The sequence below is a fragment of the Lathamus discolor genome, chromosome 1, assembly GCF_037157495.1.
Source record: "Lathamus discolor isolate bLatDis1 chromosome 1, bLatDis1.hap1, whole genome shotgun sequence".
In the NCBI taxonomy this organism is placed as follows: domain Eukaryota; kingdom Metazoa; phylum Chordata; class Aves; order Psittaciformes; family Psittacidae; genus Lathamus; species Lathamus discolor.
This window is the reverse complement of record NC_088884.1, coordinates 64,631,564-64,654,438: the sequence shown is the minus strand read 5'-3', so window position 1 is coordinate 64,654,438 and position 22,875 is coordinate 64,631,564. Positions and strand designations below refer to the sequence as shown.

The 22,875-nt window shown below is 41.8% G+C and overlaps 1 protein-coding gene across 3 annotated transcripts; it reads left to right on the top strand.

The window, feature by feature from the left end:
• The first annotated feature begins 4,439 nt into the window (after positions 1–4,439).
• PARP11 (poly(ADP-ribose) polymerase family member 11) lies at positions 4,440–19,517 on the top strand. 3 transcript variants are annotated; one of them, XM_065674826.1, is made up of 8 exons: positions 4,440–4,587; positions 8,335–8,464; positions 8,561–8,681; positions 9,228–9,303; positions 10,814–10,886; positions 10,974–11,104; positions 17,362–17,513; positions 17,991–19,517. In XM_065674826.1, exons 2-8 carry the CDS (start codon positions 8,375–8,377, stop codon positions 18,302–18,304), a joined length of 957 nt encoding a protein of 318 aa, XP_065530898.1. In that variant the 5' UTR covers positions 4,440–4,587; positions 8,335–8,374; the 3' UTR covers positions 18,305–19,517. The 3 variants fall into 3 exon arrangements, with proteins under 3 accessions (XP_065530898.1, XP_065530909.1, XP_065530918.1); XM_065674837.1 differs by lacking the exon at positions 4,440–4,587 and adding an exon at positions 4,594–4,945; XM_065674846.1 differs by lacking the exons at positions 4,440–4,587; positions 8,561–8,681 and having other exon boundaries at positions 8,350–8,464.
• The last annotated feature ends 3,358 nt before the right edge of the window (positions 19,518–22,875 follow it).

Here is a 22,875-nt window from a genome sequence, read left to right as displayed (position 1 = left end):
TATTCTGGCCAAGGACTCTGTGAGTCTCATGCTCTGCTGGGGACGAGGGAGGCCGGGAGGAAGCAGAGACAGGACACCTGACCCAAACTAGCCAAAGAGGTATTCCATACCATAGCACGTCATGCCCGGAGGGGGAACTGGAAGTGACCCGGAAGGGGCAGGCTCTGGCTCTTCGGGGGGGTCGAACTCGTTCGGCGGTGGTATCGTATTCTCTTGTTATTTTCTCTTATCAATATTATCATTTGTGGTAGCAGCAGTGGTTTGTGTTATACCTTAGTTACTGGGTTGTTCTTATCTCAACCCGTGGGAGTTACATTCTCCTGATTTTCCTCCCCATCCCTCCGGGAGTGGGGAGGGTCGGGGGGGGGGTGAGTGGACGACCTGTGTGGATTGGTTTAAACCATGACACTGCTAAAAAAGGATAGAGGATAAAGAGCAACAGAGGAGGGAACCTTGGAGGAGGGAAGAAAGAAGTACGGAGGCCAAAATAATCCCAGGAGAAAGAACAGTAGCTACTACAACCTTCTCAAAGCACAAGAAAGGGCCATTTTACGTGTGGGAAGTCTACCAGGCCTGGCAGAAGGCCAGTATGGATGAACAGAGAACTCTTGATGGAGGCTGACAGTGCAAAGGGGAAGCAGAAGTGGGGCTGGGCTGCTCTGAAGGAATAAAGCCATTGCCTGGGTGTGGTGGGGAGGAATCTGCAAAGCCCGAAGCTCAGCTGGAGTTGAAACTAGTGAGGAACATGGAAAGCAACAGTCCATGGGTCCACCTGACATGCACCCAGTGGTGCTGAGGGAGCTGATGAGAGTCACTACAAAGCTGCTCATGTCTTTGAGAGGTTCTAGTGAGCAGGGGAGGTTCCTGATGATTTGAAGAGCCGTATAGCACACCCTCTCTCCCCCCAGCCATCTCCCCTTAAAGGCAAGAAAATGCCCCCTGAGAACTACAGGTTCATCAGCCTGCTCTCTGCCCCTGGAAGACTGCAGAGTAGTTCCTCACAGAAACTGCTTCCAGTTGTACAAAGGGTAGGAAACTGACTGGGAAAAGACAGCTTAGATTTACCTAGGGCAATTTATGCCCATCCACCCTCATAGCTTTCTACAGTGAGACAACTATCTGTGTAAATGTGCGGAGAGCAGTGAGTGTTGTTCACCTGGACTTAAGCAAGCTCTTTGCCACGGTTCCCCATAGAAAATGGTTGAGGTACGGTTTGGATACGTGGCAGATAAAGTGGCTGAGTAACTGTCTGGACTGTTGGGCTTGAAGGGTTGTGGTCAGCTGTTCAAACTAACTGGTAGTGAGTTTATTTATTTGCATTTCTTGGAGATTGATGCCTGAGCCAATAGTGCTCAATGCCTTCTTTATTAAAGACCACAGGTCAAGAGACATGGTCATGCTTTGCCACAGGCTCCTTCCTCTCTCCTCTCAACCTACCTCAAACTCCTCCCTGTTGGTCTCTCTCACTCAGATAGCTACTCTGCTTGTCTTCAGAGGCTTTTTGAGTCTATCTGCTTGTTTCTTCCCTGCCCTACATACTGTACATGCAGTGGGGTTGTTCTAGTTTGACTTCTACTTTATGGCTCTCCAGTCATACCATCTGTTCTCATTGGACTCAACATTTCTTCTTCTTTCTTGGTCTCTGTGAGACTACTCTCTGCTTTCTCAGCATTCTTTCTGTTTGCTTTTTGTGGTTTTTTTTCACCTCTCCAAGGCAACTCTATGCTCTGGGTGTCTTTCTTGCCTACTTTTTTCCACCTGAGGCTAGTCTTTTTTATCCTTCACATTTGCAGGCTTTTTGCCATTTTCTTACCATCTCTGAGACTACTCTGTCTTTTCAGAGGTTTTTGCAGGCTCTTTTCTAGTCTCTCAGGCTCTGTAACATATCTCTGAATTCTGAGACTCTCTCAACCTCTGTACTTCCTTTACCTCTCCAAAGCTGCTGTGGTTGCCTTTTAGGCTTTTGGTCTGTTCATTCCTCTCACTGAGGTGACTTTGGATCACTTGCAGTCTTTCTGCTCTCATTGTCTGCCCCCCTCTACACTTCCTGAAGTTCAGCTGGGTTTTCTGGGGGTGTTTTAATCTCTCTTTAAGGTTTGTATCATCTCAGCACAAGGATGCAGGAGAGTTGGGTTAAGAAAGATCACCTAACACATATAACAGCTCCTTGAACAACAAATCAGGATGATGTAGACTTTCAAGGAAAGAATGCATAATGATTGCTTCTACAGCTTCCTCCACATCTGAAGACCAATGCCCATCTGAGGTGGACAGCCATTGCCTCCAGATGTGATGCTTTGTAATCAGCAGAGTCTTTCCTTGTTCTCTTCTCTTTCCTTCCCTCTGGGCAACAGTATTTTTGTGTGTACAAGTTTGTGGATACCACAACATGTTTTGGCAGGGTTTTTTTGTACAGAATGTTTATAATGTAGTCCTTTGGTTGTTCTGTTTGTTTTCTGCTTACTTACTGCCAGCAGAATTATATTTCATTATCATTTACATTATCATTCAATTGTATGAATGCATCGTTACATTATTAAAAATTAATCTATTATGAAATGGCAAATACTAAAAAATCACAACTTTTTCCTCTAAGAGAATTGTCCTGGTTTTGAGCAGCAGCAGTCATTTTTCTCCTTCTTAGGAGCTAGTACAGTGCTGTGTTTTGATCTTTTGGCCTTGGAGCAGTGGTGATAACGCCGATGTTTTCAGTTGCTGCTCAAATGTTTGGTCTGGCCAAGGACTTTCTGAGCCTCATGCTCTGCCAGGGAGGAGGGGAGGCCGGGAGGAAGCAGAGACAGGACACCTGACCCAAACTGACCAAAGAGGTATTCCATACCACAGCACGTCATGCCCAGGATGTAACTTGGAGTGACCCGGAAGGGTTGGGACTGCAGGGTTGGATGAGGTATCAGTCGGTGCTTGGCTGGGGGGAGTGGGGCGAGTTATTGGTTGGCTGGTGTTAAGGTGTTGTATTCTTTCCTCTTGTTATTTCCTTTAGCATTATTATTATTGGTGGTAGCAGTAGTGATTTGTGTTATACCTTAGTTACTGGGCTGTTCTTATCTCAACCTGTGGGAGTTGCATTCTTTTTGATTCTCCTCTCCGTCCCTCCAGAAGCAGGGGGAGGGCAAGAAGGGGGGGAGTGAGCAAAAGAGGTTTGTGGTTGGGTTTAAACCACGACAAGAATGTATAATGGCAGTTTATCTTGTCTTATCCTACTTGATGCATTCAAGGGCATTCAAAGAACAGATATTCAGAGGGACAGATAGACAAGCTGGAGGAATGGGCTCAGAGGAACATTATGAAACTGAATAAAGACAAAAGCAAAGTTCTGCACCTTGGAAGAATTGGAAGAACCTTGGCAAAAATAAAGGTTAGGAAATGCCTAGATGGTGAGGAGCCCTTCTCGAAGTCATAATCCTGTGCATGGAAAGCTGGATGTGAGCCAGCAGCGTGCCCTGGCGGCAGTGTAGGCCAACTGCAGCCTTGGCTGTAAAATAGCAGGACCCTAGCCAGTAGTTCAAAGGAAAGGATTACTAGCATTTGTTAAACCTCTTTCAGAATACTGCATCCAGTTTTGGACCCATCAGTACAAGAAAGGCAGTGATGAACTGAAGCAAGTTCAGCAGATGACTCCCAAGACAGTCAGGAGGATGGAACACTTCCCCTGGAGGGCAAGAGAACACTCTCCCTGGAGGAGAAATTGATGGACCTGGAGTTGTTGCTTTAGCAGGCATCACTCACTGCCTGCTTTTCCACTCTGCAGCTCTCATCCTACAGTCTCTGCACCAAAAGTCTGGGGTGAGCTGCACTCATGACCATGGCCTCTCTTACTAAGCAGTCCTAGAGCTGCTGCTGCTTCTAGATCTGTTGCAGCATGAAGCTGCGGGCAGACCCCAAAGGCCCAGCTGGTGAACGCCTGCAAAAGGCTGCAGTTCTTATTCCCTCTTTGCATTAGGTAATCACACCTCAGGATTGTTATGAATGGTCACTGCTGCTGCCGTGCCCGACACTGACATGGTACCAGCTCTTTAAAATACTATGTGTACAGAATTAAATGCATAGACTGGCTCAAGTATGCGTTTATTTCACTGGAAAACTATGGGTTGTAAAAATTCCTTGGTAAAATCCACTGCTATCCAGAAGAACATCCAACAACCAGAAGAACTAAAAACCACCGTAGGGTACAGAGCAGCGAGGGGTGCTGCACCACAGCCTCTCATCGCGAGAACGCTACCTAAACCGTGCAGCACCGACTGACAGGAAACAGCCCCAGGGCCGCTAGGTGCCACAGAGGTGGGCCGGGGGCTGCCCTGGGGAGAACAGAACCCGCACCCCCCGTCCAGCACCTCCTACTCCGCTGCTCACTGGCACCCCTCGCTTCGTCCCGCTCTCTCTCGAGCCTATCGAGCGCGACCGGCACAGCTGCTGCCCCGCCCCTTCTGCCGCCGATAACGGAAGCGCCCGGCGGCTGAGCGGTGACGCGGCCTGTGCGCCTCCCGTTGCCGCACGCACTCCCCGCCCCGTTCAGCCTGCTCTCCGGGCGGTATTTGGGGAGCGAGCTCGGGGTGGGCGGCCGATGCGGTGAGTGCGGGCGGGAGGGGGACGAGGGAAACGGCCGCTCCTTTCCTCTTTTTCCTCCTCAGCCCGTCTCCGTATTAGGTGCGCCCAGCAGGCCGCTTCCCTTCCGCTTCCTTCCTCTCCTACCCCCTCCCATCCCTTCCCTTCTCAGCCCCGCCGGCGAGAGCGCTGCCAGGTTGGGGAAGGGGGTGGGAGGCGTAGGCCACCATCTTTCGGGGACGCCTGCGGCCCAAATGGAGAGGTGCTGGTGCAGTGATTAGACTGACCTCCCCGCCGTGTCCCTGAACTCAGATGGGATCAGCTCTGGAGGGGGTCGATAGAGGGGGTGACTGCAACCGTGGTCCCCTTCAGCACAAAGAGGGTAAGTAGTGATACAGTTGCAGACGATATTGTCGTCTAAGGGGTGTCCCGTACTAGTGTTAATGCTGTTCTTCCTTCTCGTTTACCCTACTTTCCTGCACGTTTACCTCAGCCAACCGTCCCGCTCAGATGCCTTGTTCTCTGAGGAAGAGACGGAGTCCCTTAGAAATGCTAGTGTTTCCAGGAGGAAACTTTACAAAGTTGATGTTTGCAGGCAAAAGGGTCTCAGCCACAAAGCACAGTCTGCCAAGAGGAAGTACGCAGCACAGGAAAGCAAGCAAAATAGACCATTGGAATGCTTCTGTATTTTTTTGCCATGGGGGTGCTGAGGCGCTGGCACGGGTTGCCCAGAGAAGTTGTGGCTGCCCCATCCCTGGCAGTGTTCAAGGCCAGGTTGGATGGGCCTTGGAGCAACCTGGTCTAGGGGAAGGTGTCCCTGCTCATGACAGGGGGCTGGAACTGGATGAGCTTTAAGGTCCAGCACAAACGATTCTGTGATTCTGTGCACTATAAAGCATGTTTCTTAGTCAAACTTTAAAGTACTTCTGGAAAAACAAGGCAACACATTACTAGTAATAATAAAGCCATTCAGTCACAGTACAACATGTAACAAACATTTGTTCTGTTTAGGAGGATGTTTTTGCTGTCAGAGTAATTGTGTTTAATTTGAGCTGCTCTGGTAACTCCTAGACAGACCAGTAGAAACAGTGCTGATAATGGGAGTTGAGAGGCCTTCTGTTAGTAACATCGTTGCTAATAAAATTCTGATTGCTGCATCTTTGATAGTTGACATCCAGAAAAACCTACTGAGATTTTTCTGCTCACTCTGCGTTCATTCAGAGTTTTTGGACAAAAAAAAAAAAAAAACAACCCAAACCAACCAAACAAAAAAAAACCCCAAACCAAAACAAAAAAAGCTTCTTATAAATATTGTGGGTTTGATTTTTAAATTCAGTGAAAAGTTGAGAAATCTTGGATTTGCATTACCTTTGAGAACAGCCCTTGTTTTTATCGCTTTACATGTTCATGCTTTTGGGTCATTCTTCCATACTTCTAAGTATCCTGGAAGTTGCCTGCTTACCCTAGAATTTGTGGCTAGGGCAATACATGTGAACTGAGTGTAGCATTTTTGAAATACAGAGATAACTGTCTCTTTAGTAAATGGTTTATTCTGGAGGCTGTGTTGTCCCCAGAGAAATGTGTGTTGTCAGGGCACAGATAAACTTGTCCTCTCAATCTGTAACTTCTTCAAAAGGCATTACTGATTTGATTCATCAAATTCAAGGCCCTGAACTAAAATTGCAATGGAGCTGAGGTTTCAGCGGGAACATGAGGTCGCAAAATGTTACCTACAAAACCCGATTTGCTTTTCTTGTAGCTTAAAAAAAAGTGTAGACTACTTCTGCCTTCTCTCTGTAGGAGGGAACATAGCCAAATACTCACTGGAGAGGAAGAATGAAGTTGAAGGTGAAAGATTAGTATCAAAAGTTGTTGGCCAGTTGTGCTTTAACACCTAGCAAATGTATTTTGACTTTGACAAGTGACTTTGTATTGCTGTGACGAATAAAAGAGATGTGGGACAGATGTTATCTGAAATAAGAGTTTTCTTGCCTCTTTCAAAATATGTTTCCATGCAGCTGATGTCCCTTTATTGTAGTTCTGCTTGAATGTGAGGGAGCTATCCATGTATGTAGAATTGTGTAGGGTTCCATTTGTACTAAAGTAGGTTTGCCCTCAGATTCTGCCATTCAGAGATGTTGTGGAAGTTCACTTCTGATTTCACTGTTTTCTAAACAACTAGATTTTTATAGTGCTTTGGAGTTTTGATAATTAGAATGCAGTCTCTAGCTGTTACCACAAAGAGGTTTCTGAGGTTGTTTTTCAAACTAACACATAGGGCTAGCTTGTTAAAAGTAAGACGGAAAGGTGGGGCTAGAAGGGCCTTTTGCTCTCAACTGCTGCCCCAGTAGCACTGTCCACCTGGTGCCAACTTCTGGTCTCCAGAATTTGCCTTCGTCAGGTCTCTACTTTTTTTCTGGGTTGAAGTGTCCAGGAAACAATTAATGAAGCATTTGAGGTATTAACTGGACATTATTTGACTTATTTGGGCTGGAGCATGTTGTTCCACTTCTCAGAAGCAAAAGTTAAGTTGAAGAAATAGTTGGGAAGAGTGCCAGTCTTGGTTAATCAGTTGAATAAGAGTGGATGAATTGCTGATCTTTTCTGGGAGTGGGGCAAGCATCTTTCTCTGAAAGATTCCTCTCAGCCTACTTAGAATTTTTGCTTGGGGGGGGGGGATATGTGACAGTCAAAGTCGACATGTTAAGAGATACATGCAAGTAGAGTCAAGTACTTTAAGAGTTTTCAGGATTTTATTGATAAATGAAGGAGCTGAAATCTGTCAGGGACTGTCCTTCCGGAGGTATTCCAGCTTTTGGTAGGCTCGAACTCGTCTAGCTGCTTTTTAAACTTCTGTAAGTTTGCAGCATCCACAGCATACCATGAAAAGAAATTCCATAGGTTGCCATCAGTTTTATGAAAAAGTTCTCTCTTTCACTTGTTATTAATTTAACATGTGCAACCTTTGATAGGTGTCTCCTTATTTTGGAAGAAAATGTGATTTGTTATTCCCTATTCGGTTTTGTCATGGTTTTGTAGACCTCTGCTATATCCTTTCCTCAATCCTGTCTTCCATCCTGTGGAAACCCAACTATGGTAGTAGTTGCTTGTGGAATGCAGCGTGGAAACCATTCTGGCTTTTGGTGTGAACCTTCTCTGTAGTTACAAGTACAGAGTACTGGTCATTTTATTGTATCATTTTTAAGAGGGTGCATTAGGGGGAAACAAACCTGCATGCAGTTGAGGAACTGTGGACTTGAACAGTTAAATAATTACATTCTTTGTGTTAGTTTTTTTTTTGCTTGTTTGGTTGGTTGGGTTTTTTCCTAACAACTTCTGATATCCACTCTGATTTGTTCACTGTTGCCGAGTTTCTAGTAGATGTTTTCATCAAGCTATCAGATGTAACCCCAACACTTCATTTGTGGGTGGTATGTATGTTGTATATAGGAATGGCCTTGCTCATATGTTCATCAGTGTGGCATTTAGCACCTCTCTGATCATTTAGAACCTATAGCTCTTGCCTTTACTGGTACACTTAGACGTTTGAGACAGGTTTGGGAATCTTTAACTAACTTAAAGAATAATACTGGATAAGTAGCAAACTGAGAATTTTTCTCTGACAAAGAGAAAGCAAATCTGCCTTCCACCTGCTGTTTTTTTGTTTGTTTTTTTAAGATTGCAAATTCACTTTATTTTTTAAATAAATTTCTCAGTGCAGTTTTTAAATACTATCAAAACTTTTCTTGTGTTTGTGTGTGAATGTTTCAGGAAATGCTTCAAAGAACAATAAAAGATTTTTTTTCCAAAAATGGAAAATTCAGTTGAAGAGATGGATACCTCTGATACTCAGTGGGGCTGGTTTTATTTGGCTGAGTGTGGTAAATGGCATATGTTTCAGGTAAATACCTATGAAGTTACATTAGCTGTGATGCATTCCATGCATCAAACTACCAATTGCTGTTTGTCTAAATGTGCTTTTTCATTTATTTTGAAGACTGATTCAAACAGTCATTGCTCTGTTAGCAGTGAAGATATTGAAAGGAGCTTCCGAACAAACCCACATGGTTCTGTTTGTTTTACTACTGCAAAATTTAACTACACGCTAGACTTTTCAGGTGTGTATCTTTTCATAGAGTAAATAATAGAAAGTGCCAGATACACCAGTTTATTTGTTCATTCACCATATTAATGTCCTTGTACCTAATGCAAAAACTTGTGATTCTTGTGATTGGAAATGTTGTCTTTACTGGAAAGTACATAGTAGTTTTTAGAACTATAACTGTTTAACTGCCTTGTTACAATTTTGTAATGTAGTTTATTAGTAAAATAGCATGTAGTAACATGCTTTGTCATCCTGGTTGTATTAAAGCCAGTGGAAGTTTTGCCAGTGCTTCAGTGGGGCTGAATGTCAGATGTATATTTTAACAGTAAACCTTTTCTGTAATATTTGTGCATTCTGCCAACTTGTGTAAATGACAATGATTCTAAAGCCAGTATTTAGAAACATTTATCGAAAATGCTCATTTGTTAATTGTTGAAATGGGATTTCCTGTCAAGCAACTTTGGGTGTAGTATTGTTATTTTTAAAATTACACTTACATGTTTCATATGCTATAGATGAATTCCAGAAACTTTCATCCTAACTCTTGTTTTATGCTTAGCGATGAAACAAACCAACCTAACTACCCTTAAGCAACGTCCAATAAAGCGAGCTCCCTTTTCTATCAGTACTTTCAGGTAAGGAAATAAAAAGAAGATGCCTTAATTTTATTTTATTCATGATTCTTCTAAGTAAACTGAAGCAAAATTATATTTTATATTTGTTGTTTATTTACTTCTCACATCAAGCAATTTGAAAGGTGAACCAAGGTGGGAGAGCTAGTCAAGTGAAGAAGGAAGACATTTCAGAGAAGAACACCAAAAGCCATTTTTAGGGTGTTGGTTTTTTGTTGCTGTTGTTGTGGGTTTTTTACCTCTGGAGAAATTAAGGGACTTGCAGTGGGACAGGCAAGGCATACTGAATATTGATAACTTTTAGCAAGGTACTTAAAGCTGTGCCTAAGTCTAGCCGTTGGAGTCCCTGTAAATACCTGTTGAATCACAATTGTTGTGGAGAAGCAGCAGCAAAATACTTAGTGTTTGTTCCATTTTAATAATGACTTCTTAGTATTATTGTAACAGCAAAAAAGATATATTTTCTTGCCTGTATGTTTTAATCATTTACTCTAAAATGTTTTGAAATAACAAGAATTCTGCATCTTAACAACCAGATTGTTTTATGAGTCTAATTGCAGTAGATTATAAGTTTCTTACCATCTGATAAGTCATTAGATGTAAAGCTGTGCTGATGTAAATCTGATACTCAATAAACTCTAAATTGATCTGTGCAGTGATACCACCACAGGTAAAAATGACTATATGGAATATGTGGGCTTTTTTCTCTAGCTAGTTTCTTTAGAAATAATTTTAGTTCTGAATTTTAGTGTGGTATTTTCAAAAAGAAAATTGTTACTTCTAGTGAGAAATGTAACAGTAACCTTTTTACACTGACATTCAAGAAGGCATGTTTTTTTTGAAGTGTCAGCTCTTTTTTGATGGCTATTTGCTGAAGAGTGTATGCAGTAATGTGGCAATTCACTTTTCGGTTTCTGTTTCTCGAATAACTGCATTCAGTACTCGCTTTCCATGGTATAACACTGTTCTTTACTTTCAGAAGACTGCTTCTTTTAGTCCTGGCTTTAAGGCTTAAAAGCTGCTATGTATATGGCGCATATGCTTAAAACGCATTTTTCCTTTTGGGCATTTTTGTTTTGTTGGTTTTTTGTTTTTTGGTTGGTTGGTTTTGGTGTTGGTTTTTTTTTTTTTTTTGAGCATGGTTTTTTTTTTGGTTTTTTGTTTTGTTTGTTTTGTGGGTTTTTTTGTGGGTGTTGTTTTTTGCATTTTTTTGAGGGGTGGGTTTTGTTGATTGGTTGCAGAACTTTCTGACCATCTCTTCCAATTTATCTTATCTTTTGCTGTAGATGATGTATTAAAGCTGCTCACTATGGTGGTTTACTTACAATAATTTAAGCCAGAATTTGAATACAAAATAAGACCTCTTGCCTTTAACCTTACCTGCTGACAGCAGCCTTTGTTTCAGCTAAGTAGTTTTGTGTAAGGTTTTAGGTTTGAGCAAGAATTTGACTGGAAGAAAATGTGTCATGGCTTTGAAGTGATGTATTTTTGCTTTGTTTTGTTTTGTTTGAAGTTTCATCTGTGAAAATGAGGCTATCCCTATGCCTTCACACTGGGAGAATGTAAATACCGATGAGCCATATCAGGTAAGAGTTGGTATGGAAGTTGGTGAAAAATACATGATAATGAAATAATGCATTGAATTGAAATTGTACTAACCTCTTTTTTTCCAGCTTATTCCATTGCAAAAGAAAACAAATGAATATAATGAAGTTTCTAGTCTCTTTGGAAAAACAATGGATAGCCACCGAATTAAAAGAATTAAGAGAATACAAAATCTAGACTTGTGGGAGTTTTTTTGCAGGTGAGATTATTTCTAAAACCAACAGTCTTAGTATTGTTAATGGAGCAAATCTTGAAGGCATGCAGCAGAAATATGTTTCATTGCTTTTATTATTGATGAAAATATGTGTAACTTAAGATTTTTAAAACTTTCTTATTTGTCATTCCTCTGTATTCAGAATTCCATTTTCAAGACTGTAGCTTCTGCAGGTGCAGAAATGTAATACTTGTAGAAATGCATTAGGTGTAGATGTAGCACAGACAAGACTGATGCATTAAAGATGTTCAGGATGTCCATGTGGTAGATGCCTATGGTACTTAACAGTGCTTTTTGTAAAATAATTCTTTGACAGGCTTGTATTACTGTAATTTTTAGTGAACAAAGCAAATAAATATTTGTGTCCTTGGTTTCATGAAAGTTAAAAAATTTAACAAGCCAAAATTAAATGTCCAATTAGCACATTTTCATGTTCTTTCTTTAATGTGCTACAAAAGCTTTTTCTAAGTTCTCTGCTTTTCCCTCTTTATATTGTGCTAGCCTGGAAGAAGTAGGAAGTGCTGAGTTTTGCTTCCACTTAAGTATCAATCTTAAGCAGTCATATTTGACAAAAGTTTTATTTGTGTGGCCTCTAAGAAGGAGTTCATATCACAATCTGTTTAAAAGATATAGTACACTCTTAAAACCAACTGAACTAAGTTAAACAGTGAGGAAATAACTTAGGCAGATGTATATTAAAAATTTACATAGATATGAATTTTTGAAAGATGTCCAATTTATTGTTACTTTAAAGGTGTATCATGAAAATGCATAAGGAAATTAAGTTCTTGGTTAAGAGAGTTAGCCTTCTCTTAACGAGTTTTTGCTTTTTGGGGAAGTAATGAGGGGGCTCAACAGAACTCCCTCTACCTTCGACTTCTGGAGGGCAGACTATGGCCTGTTTAGGAGACTGGTTGAAGTTGTCCCTTGGGAGGTAGTCTTGAAGGGCGAAGGAGTCCAGGAAGGCTGGACATTCTGCAAAAAGGAAATCTTAAAGGCACAGGAGCAGGCCATCCCCATGTGGCCACGAGATGAGCTGATGGGGAAAATGAGTGGTGTGGCTGAAGAGAGCTTTGGCTGGAACTCAGAAAAAGAGAATTTATGACCTTTGGAAGAAGTGGCAGGCAACTCAGGAGGACTACAAGGATGTCATGAGGTTATGCAGGAAGAAAATTAGAAAGGGCAAAGCCCCACTAGAACTTAATCTGGCTACTGCTATAAAAGACAATAAAAAATGTTTTTTTAAATACATTAGCAGCAAAAGGAGGGCTAAGGAGAATTTCTGTCCTTTATTGAATACTGGGGGAAACACACTGATAAAGGATGAGGAAAAGGCTCGGGTACTTAATGCCTTAGTAAGACCAATTGTTCTCAGGGCACCCAGCTTGAAGACAGGGACAAGGAGTGGAATGAAGCCCCCATAATTCAAGAGGAAATGGTCAGTAAGCTGCTACACTTAGGCGTACACAAGTCTGTGGCGCCATATAGCATCCACCAAAGGGCACAGAAGGAAGTGGATGGGATCCACCAAAGGGTACATGTGGAAGTGCTCTCTGAGCAATCACTTAGCAGTGACTGGGGAGGTTGCTATTTACTGCAAGTCAGCAAGTTTGCTGTCTATCTACAAAAAGGGCTGGAAGGAGGATTCGGGGAACTACAGGCCTCTCAGTCTGACCTTGGTGCCTGGGAAGGTTATGGAACAGATGTTGAGCACGATCATGTGGCATGTACAGGACAACCAGATGATCGGCCACAGTCAGCATTGGTTTATGAAAGGCAGGTCCTGTTTAACCAACTTGATCTCCTTCTGGGACAAGGTAACCTGTTTAGTGGATGAGACAGAGCTGGATATTCTCTGCCTCGACTTTAGTAAAGCTTTTGACAGTGTTTCCCACAGTATTCTCCTGCAGAAACTGGCTGTTCATGGCTTGGATGGGTGTATATTTCACTGGGTAAAAAAATGGCGGGATGGCTGAGTCCAAAGAGTTGTGGTGAATGGAGTTACATCCAGTTGTTGGCTGGTCACAAGTGGATCAGTACTGGGGTGAGTTCTGTTTACTATCATTATTGATGACTTGGACGAGGGGATCGAGTGCCCTCTCAGTAGGTTTGCAGACAACACCTAGTTGGGCAAGAGTATTGATCTGCTTGAGAGTAGGAAGGCTCTACAAAGGGATCAGGACAGGCTGGATTAATGGCTGAGGCCAACTATATGAGGTTCAACATGGCAAAGTGCCTGGTCCAGCGCTTGGGCAACAACAGCCCCGTGTAGTGCTACAGGCTTGGGGAAGAGTGGCTGGAAAGCTGCTCATGGAAAAGGACCTGGAGGTATTGGTCGAACTGGTTATATGAGAGATCTGACTGGTGGATCAACTTAATTTTGTTTTACTGGATTAGCTTGTCACTGCTGGTGGAAAGTGCTAAGATTTTTTTCTTTTTTTATTTTTAGAATAGTTAGACTCTTTGAGTTCTGTTCTAAATCAGTAAAAAGCAAAGGCAATTCCTACACGTGGGTTGGGGCAGTCTCAGGCACAGCTACAGGTTGGCAGAGAAGTGATTCAGAGCAGCCTGAGGAGTACTTGGGGTGTTGGTCAACGAGAAACTGAACATGAGCCGGCTTCAGTGTGTGCTCGCAGTCCAGAAAGCCAACTGTGTCCTGGGCCGCATCAAAAGGAGCGTGGCCAGCAGGTCGAAGGAGGTGATCCTGCCCCTCTACTGTGCTCTTGTGAGACCCCACTTGGAGTACTGTGTTCAGCTCTGGTATCTGCATCATAAGAAGGACATGGATCTGTTGGAGCAAGTCCAGAGCGAGGGCCATAAAGATGATAAGGGGGCTGGAGTAGCTCCTATACAAAGGATGAGAAATTTGGGGCTGTTAAGCCTGGAGAAGAGAAGGCTGCATGGAGACCTCATAGCAGCCTTCCAGTATCTGAAGGGGGGCTGTAGGTATCCATGCTGGAGGGGAGCTCTTCATCAGGGATTTCAGTGCTTGGACAAGAGGTAATGGGTTCAAACTTAATCAGGGGACATTTAGGTTAGATATTAGGCAGAAATTCTTCCCTGTGAGGGTGGTAAGGCACTGGCACAGGTTGCCCAGAGAAGCTGTGGCTGCCCCACCCTGGCAGTGTTCAAGACCAGGTTGGATGGGCCTTGGAACAACCTGGTCTAGTGGGAGCTGTCCCTGCCCATGGCAAGGGGTTGCAGCTAGATGATCTTTAAGATCCTTTCCAACCCTAATGATTCTGTGATTCTGTTACCACAAAAGTCAGTTAAAGAAACTCTCGGAGACTCAATTTGGAGTTTTAGAAAGCAGGCATTCTTTACTGCAGCTTTGGGCGTGCATGCAAATTATTTTCGAAAGGTGAGCATGCCTAATACTTACTGGTAGTGACTATATAATTAGCATACTCATGCATACTTACAACTTTCTCATGAATTTATTTACATATTAATGATATTTCAGGAACTAATTATAAGATATGTATTCTAATTACACATGCGCTTTCTCGCTGATTGGCTGTCTGGTGGTCCCCACTAGTCTTCTTCACTGTGTTTACCAATTGACACCAGTGCTTGCACATGCCCACAGGGTCCTAGTGCTGAGTTAGTTGGTATGTCCTTGCTTTTATTCTGTTCCAGTCTCTGCTATCTTGAAGGCTGCCATCCTTGGTCTTATTTATTGCCTCCTTAGTTGTTACCAGTCCCTTGATTTTTCTTCCCCCATTAGCCGGACATTCCTTATTCCCTATGTGTCAGCAAGTTAGAACAGCTTGTTGTATTTTACTATGTTAATTAAAGTCACATACATCATTGTTGGCTTAAACCTATAATTTAAGCCTACAATTCTAGAAAAAGTCCTGTGCATTTCCACATTCTGCAGAAACACCTTCTTGAGAGTGCTCAGTATATTCTGCTACTTATGAGGAACAACTGTTACTTAAAATTTTGACTTTTGTAGTTTTGAGAAAGTGTTTTGCTTCATTGGTAAGATCAGTGATTAAATCTGAGCATTGCTTAAACCATTATTTGCAACATGGTAGCGGTCAAAACAGATTTAGCTGTTGTAGTAGTTCTCATATTAATGACTATTTTAAATTGTTTTTATGAAATCAACTGGTCAGAGATAGTGAAGGACTGTTTCAGAACATTTTTGGACAACTTATTATTCACTTTTTCTATAAGTTCTGTTCCTCTGTTTCAGGAGAAGTTATTGTAGGCTACCTTTATACATTGTTAGAGATCAACTGCCAACAATAGAGGGCTGCTGACTGAAAAATTTCAGATATTCAGCATTGTTAGCTGTTAGCTCAGAGGTTTTGCCTCACACACGTAGTGTGTGCAGGGAATCTTAGCTTCTAGGCTTTGTTGAATTGCTAATAGAGCAGAACTTGAATGCCTGGAATCTCTCTGCCTCTTACACAAAATACCACAAATGAGATTATTGGTGAAACCTCTGAGATGCCCTTGAGATTCTATTGATATTCTTCTGGTTTAGAAAGAAGTTGTAGGGGGGGGGGGGGAAGGAAAAATACACAAAAAAAAAGAAAAAAAATTGCCAAAACATAGGTATTTTAGTTTGCAATATGGAGGAGGGGAAAAAAAGGTGAACAACAAAGCAGAATAAACATCGCTTTCAATCTAAGTACTGTAAGATTTCTACTTCTGTGAAATGGAAGTTCTGAAATGGAACTGTTGGAACAAGTCCAGAGGAGGGCCACGAGGATGATCAGGGGACTGGAGCACCTCCCGTATGAAGACAGGCTGAGGAAGTTGGGGCTGTTCAGCCTGGAGAAGAGAAGGTTGCGTGGGGACCTAATAGCAGCCTTCCAGTACCTGAAGGGGGCCTATAGGGATGCTGGGGGGGGACTCTTCGTCAGGGACTGTAGTGACAGGACAAGGGGTAACGGGTTAAAACTTAAACAGGGGAAGTTTAAATTGGATATGAGGAGGAAATTCTTTCCTGTTAGGGTGGTGAGACACTGGAATCGGTTGCCCAGGGAGATTGTGAGTGCTCCATCCCTGGCAGTGTTCAAGGCCAGGTTGGATGAAGCCTTGTGTGGGATGGTTTAGTGTGAGGTGTCCCTGCCCATGGCAGGGGGGTTGGAACTAGATGATCTGGAGGTCCTTTCCAACCCTAACTGTTCTATGATTCTAAATGTACTTATTTATGAATAATGCATAATTGCAATGTAATGCTATTAATATGATAAAGAATCTTTGCTGCCTGTCTCTTTCCCTCAAGCTGGTTGGTGGGACTTCTTCAGATTACATCTAAACTATAGATCCTGAGAGTGTTTTCCCAATTCAAGTGTGCACTCGTGTTATAAGCAGATAGCTTAATTTGATAAGTATGTGCCTGATAAACCTAAGTATGTAGCACAATGCCCCATGCACTATAGCTTGTATAGGAAGAAAATTCAGCTGCACAGACAATGCTATGATGCACTCTGACTTGTTTTTGTCTGGACAGTCAAGGGATCATAACTATGAACAGTGATTTAGGCACAGGTTCAGAGTCAGCTTCTTCATGGATCTTAGGAAAACCCAGATGAGAGAAAGTCGCATAAAAAATTGATAGAAAATATCTGTTTTTTAATTGAAGGTGTGCTATGGCCTGCCCATGAGACCGTAATATGGTTTCCCCTGTAATATAAGGTGGTTTTTGTTTTTCAGAAATTTTATATACATGTAGTCCTTCAATACACAAAGGATTGAATACTATCTCTTAGAATGTATGTGAATGATAAATTTGGAAAACTTATAAAATGATCACATTGAAGTAATTTTACCTTGACATTTAGGTAATTTTATTTTTAATATTTTTGCTGGTTTGGCTGAGTAGTTATACTTTATAATCCACTAAATTTGTTAACCATGCTGTTTAAGTAGGTGGAGGGAACCAAGTGGGAGAAAAATGCCTTTCTTTTAAAATGGATCTGCATAAAATTACTGAAACTAATGCCAGGTGAAGAATGTTGATAAAATTGGTATAAAGACTTTTTTTTTTCCTAATCTTGGATTACTTATGAAAATAGTCCACAGCATCCAGAAGTAAAACATGTCCCTTAAGAATTCTGATCACTTTAAAAACAGAATCATCTGTTAAAAACTAGAGTCATCTGGATTAGTTCAAGTGGAATGTACAGAGTATTTTAGGTCTGTCCCCTCCATAGTGTTTTCAGAGTAGTAACTTAATTCAATTGTACTGATGTTTGTAATGCCATGTTGTGTGTTCTCTGTAGGAAAAAAGCTCAACTAAAGAAGAAAAGAGGTGTTCCAACTATTAATGAGCAGATGTTATTTCATGGCACCAGTAATGAATTTGTTGAAGCAATATGTATTCATAACTTTGACTGGAGAATAAATGGGATACATGCTGCTGTATATGGAAAAGGTAAGTATTTTTGCCAGATACAACCGTTCGGCAGTCTCAAAAGTTGAACATTGTGAAGTGTTCCCCATATTAAGTTCTTTGTGATACACTCACTGTGTTTATTCAAGAGCTGTTTAATATAGCTCTGCTTTTACATCAAGTGTATTTTAAGAAAGTTAGGATGCAGTAAGGAATGTAATTACCAAAACTAGCCAGTAGGTCCAGGGTGTGTGTGCAGCAGTGTTGCAGTGGAAGCAACGTTAATCACAAGACAATCTCTCTACTAAAACATTCCCACTAGAAATATTTGGTCATGTTGCTATAATCTAAGGATTTGGGGAGTGCAGGGGGAAGGAGGGTGAGGGCCCATGAACATGAGAGCTCATGAACATAAGAGAACAGACATCTTCTTATCATCCTAATAGCTATGTTCATGCTCTAGTAGTTAAGCTATCATAACAATATAATCAGACTTTTTTTTTTCTGTTTTTTTGAAAGGGACTTATTTTGCAAGAGATGCATCATATTCCAGTCATTTCTGCAAAGAGAACATGAAGCATGGAGATACTTTTCAAATTCATGGTGTGAATCTGCAGCCTCATCTGCACAGACCAGATAAAGTCATGTTTCTTGCTCGTGTACTGACTGGTGACTATATCAATGGTGATTCAAAATACATGAGGCCTCCTTCAAAAGATGGAAGTTTTGTGAACTTGTACGACAGCTGTGTGGATAATACCTGGAACCCAAAGATCTTTGTTATCTTTGATGCCAACCAAATCTACCCTGAGTATTTAATAGAATTTTCTTGACTCTGAAAGCAGCTGAACTGAGTATTGTGTGTGTCTTTTTGATGTTCTTTTTGTAAAGACAACTATAAAAAATAGGAAGTGTGAGAGAGATGAAAGAAAAGCTAGCATATGTTTGTGGAGGAGGGAGGCTATTAAACATTTAAGAGAGATTGTTGAACTGTTTTTTAAGATCTGTAAACTTTATTAATGCATTTTTCAGATGTAGATACCATTACAAATTTGAAATTGCTTAGTGAGCCTTAAAGACGCTGACATTGGTAGTTTTTCAAAGGCAAGATTTATGTTCTGATTTTTTTAATATATTACAAGTATTTATTTATGTGGTAGAAATATGCCTGTAATACAGTATGCATATGATGAAACTAATCTTTTGTAAAGATTGTCTGTAGAACAACAACAAAAACGGGGGACTTCGGTGCATATTATGTCTGTATGTCTACGTTCTGTGGTACACATTGCTTTGTGTTTGGAAGTCTCTTAGTTTGGATTCTAAACCTACAAAAAATTTATCTGGAGTAAACTGATAAAGGAGTTATAACGTTCACTGAAGCTGTTCTGTTTAACTTTAGGTACAATTTTTGAAAGCTTCAGTAATATACTTGCAAAGATTACAAAACCCTTGCACTAGGATTGATCTTTGGTTTTGATAGAAATTATGCCCATAAGTTCTTGTGGTTGTTAATTGTTTGGTACATAACTGTTGAGCTTAGTGTTGGGATATCAGCAGTGCCCTACACCTGAGTTGTTATTCTATAGAATTTTTGCACTGTCATTATAGTATGTGTGTGCATTCAGTTACATTCATGCTGCTTTGATTCTTGCCTGGTCAGGGTTTAAGAATCATTTGGTACTCGTGTACTTGCTGTTACTGAAGACAATGTTCAGATTAACTTTACTGGAATAATACAGTTAAACCAACATTGAGCATTTAAAAACATTTTTTTCATTTTTAAACATGTTAATAGCAAGCTTTCAATAACACTTGGGTAGATCAGGTTTTCATAACTGATATAGTTGTAAAGCTAAAGACTGTCTTTCACATGTAGAAAGACCAAGGCACAGTATGTAGGAAAAGAACAAACTTGAGTACCTTAACACATGAAGAACCTAAAGAAGGGGCTGTTACAGTGAAATGCACTGAAATGTTAAACAATTTGCTACACCGTTGTTCTTCTAGTGTTTTACTTTATTAAAGGACCTAAGGAGCAGTAAAGACACGGTCTAAGTGGAAGCCTTTTGAGGCTTCTCTTTGGCTATTTCTCCTGAAATCTCACCATTTCATCTAAAGCAGTTTGGGAGAGTGTCTGTCTTCATTCCAGTTGATTTGCAAGTGCAGTTTTTACAAACGTATTGATTTAAAGTTAAAATCTATGGACATAAAAGGATACAGCTTTATTTTCTTAATAGTTGTCCCAATACCCCCCATATTCAAGCTAGATGTGAGATACATTAGGTACCAGGTGGAGTTAGTGACTTAAATTCCAGGAGGACAGTGGATGCCAGTTCAGCTGATGGTTTAAGGACACCTCTGATCCCTTTAAGCCAGTGTCAGCATGCAAGATCATAATAGGAAGGTTAAAGTTAATCTGTGCAGTCTACATTGGTGGAGATTAGTTTCAGTCCTTCTCACTGGCCTAGACAGACTGTACAGCTGATGAGTGCAGGGAGCCAGCTCTACAGTCCATCTACTGTACATCTAAGCATAGACTCAGTCTGTGCCATGGTACATTTCTTATTTTACTCAACATTCCACAGTTTGCTTAAAAGCATACTGCCATTAAAAACCTTGATCTGCTCTCCTGAGGGAAAGGTATCCTGGATCAAATCCAGGTTGGAAAAGACATAGAAGATCATTGAGTCTAACCATTACCCCAGGGCTGCCAAGACCACCACTAAACCGTATCACTGAGGGGCCTTTTTCCACTTCCTTGGGCAGGCTGTTCCAATACCTGGTTATCCTCTCCGTGAAGAGATTTTTCCTAATATCCAGTCTAAACCTCCCCTGGCACAGCTTGAGGCCATTTCCTCTTGTCCTATCGCTTGTAACTTGGGAGGAGAGACTGACCCCCCCTCCCCTCACTACAACCTCCTTTCAGGTAGGTGAAGAGAGGGATAAGGTACCCCCTGAGCCTTCTCTTCTCCAGACTAAATCCCCCAGTTCCCTCAGCCATTCCTCATAAGACTTATTCTCCAGACTCTTCACTGGCTTTGTCGCCCTTTTCTGAACCCACTCCAGCACCTCAGTGTCTTGTAGTCAGGGGCCCAGAACTCAGCAAGGTGCAGCCTCACCAGTGCCCAATACAAGGGGATCATCCCTGCCCAGGCCCTGCTGCTCACACTATTTCTGATACAGGTCAGGATGTGATTGGCCTTGGCTGCCTGGGCTTAAGGTGGCTTTTGTGATTCTGTGTTCAGCAGCTGCAAATCCGCACCCCCGGGTCCTTTTCTGCTCTGCAGTTTTCCAGCCACTCTTTCCCAAGCCTAGAGCATTGCATGGGGCCCAAATGCAGGACCCGGCACTTTGCCTTGTTGAACCTCATACTATTGGCCTCAGCTCATCAATCCAACCTATCCAGATCCCTCTGCAGAGCCTTCCTACTCTTCAGGTGATCAACACTCCTGCCCAACTTGCTGTTGTCTGCAAATTCACTGGGAGTGCAGTCGATCCCCTCATGCAGATCATCAATGAAGATATTAGACAACACTGGCCCTAACATTGAGCCCTGAGGGACACCACTAGTGACTGGTCACCAACTACATGTGATGCCATTTACCACCATTCTGGCCATCCATCCAGTTTCCAGCCCAGCAAAGAACCGCTCATCCAGGCCATGAGCAGCCAGTTTCTCCAGGAGAATGCTGTGGAAGACAGTGTCAAATGCTTCACTTATGTCCAAATACAGAATATCCGCAGCCTTTCCCCCATCAGCCAGGCAGGTCACCTTATCATAGAAGGAGATCAGGTTGGTCAAGCAGGAGCTGTTCTTCATGAGCCTGTGCTGACTGAGGCTGATCCTTCAGTTTTCCCACATGTGCTTTACGGTCTCACTTAGGATCATCTGCTCCATGACCTTCCCTGGCTGATGCTTTTGTGTTTGCAGGTTCAAACAGTGACGAGGCTACACACCGCTCCCCTCCATCCTCACCTTCCCCACCCCCAGCACCTACATACAGGACTCATATACAAGGCAACAGCTGTATTCATCTGTGAGTGCATAACTTCTATTGTAGTCACAGTAGGTTTTTATAATTTAAAGGAGTCCTTAAGAGAAGGACCACCTATTTACCTAAAACATACATTGAGAAAGGTTGCATTAGTTGCAATAGCCTTGTATAGGGCTTAAGACGTATGTTTCAGAGCAGTAGTTATAAAACGCACTTGTCCTTCAACCTACTTATTCACCTTTCTATCCCTCACTTCCCATTCCACCTCTTATGTTTAAAGCACATAGGGAGTGCACCTTGCAACTGAGCTTGGCAAGTACCCCCAGATGTCCGTTGTCATATGTTAATGCAGTTTATTGTATTAAGTAATGTGTTTAGGTTACAGACCTGGTAGTGACTAAGTAACTAGTACATGTATTTTCTTTTTTCAAGTCAATATGTACCTGTCAGCTGGTGAAGGCTGTCCAAGAAAGTAATCCCAACTGAGAACAGTTGCTGCAAACTAGGCTTTCAAAGGATGACTGGACATTTGAGACACTGTAATATTATCTATGAATTAACCAGGGAGATTACTTTTAAAAGAGTTTTTTCTATAAGAGGGCTGGCCTACAAGTAACTTTAATCAAAGGTTTTGTGTTAACAGAGCTGTTGACAATACTGCATCCCTGACGGTCAACTAATTACTAGATGTATATAAGGGCGACTTAAATAGCAGCTCAGGGATGATTTTTTAATGGTTTTGATTTTTTTTTTTTTGGTGTAAGAAATATGACCCAAAGCAATGGCATAAGACAAGGGCAAGAGAAAGAAAACCCGAGGAGAAAAAAAAAAAGGATTAATGGGAGAAAAATGGTTATGTGAGTGAAATAATGCATGTGTGTGCATGTATACCGGGGCTGGCGAGTGGAAGCAAGAACGAGAGAGAATGCAAAAATATTACTGCTTTAATCTGTCCTTTAAATTTTTTGAACTCAATTTTCATGCTGATGATCTTCCCGAATGTTCAGCAACCTGATGTATTCCCAGTGGGATGCAGTATTGGATGAAGAGTTAGAGGACCTGTAGTCAAGTTTTCATTTCTTTTGGCACTTCGTGATGAGGACAGACTTACGAAAATAGTACATAAATGTTGCAGAACAGTCAGAAGCGACAGCTGTAGCTACAGCAATCTCTTCTAATCACTGGTGTAAAGAGCATGAGGATAGCAAAATGTTGCTATCTGCTATAAGCATAACTGGTTTCTCTTGGGGCCAACATGCTTCCTGGAACATCCCCACACCAGTGACATTGTCTTTGCGTGTTATCTTGTCTTTGCATGGAAAGTGTGTGGACACTGGAAGCAAAGACAGGTGACACAAGAGGACAGATATGCTGTTCACCACCACAGGGGGAAAATTCATGTGACC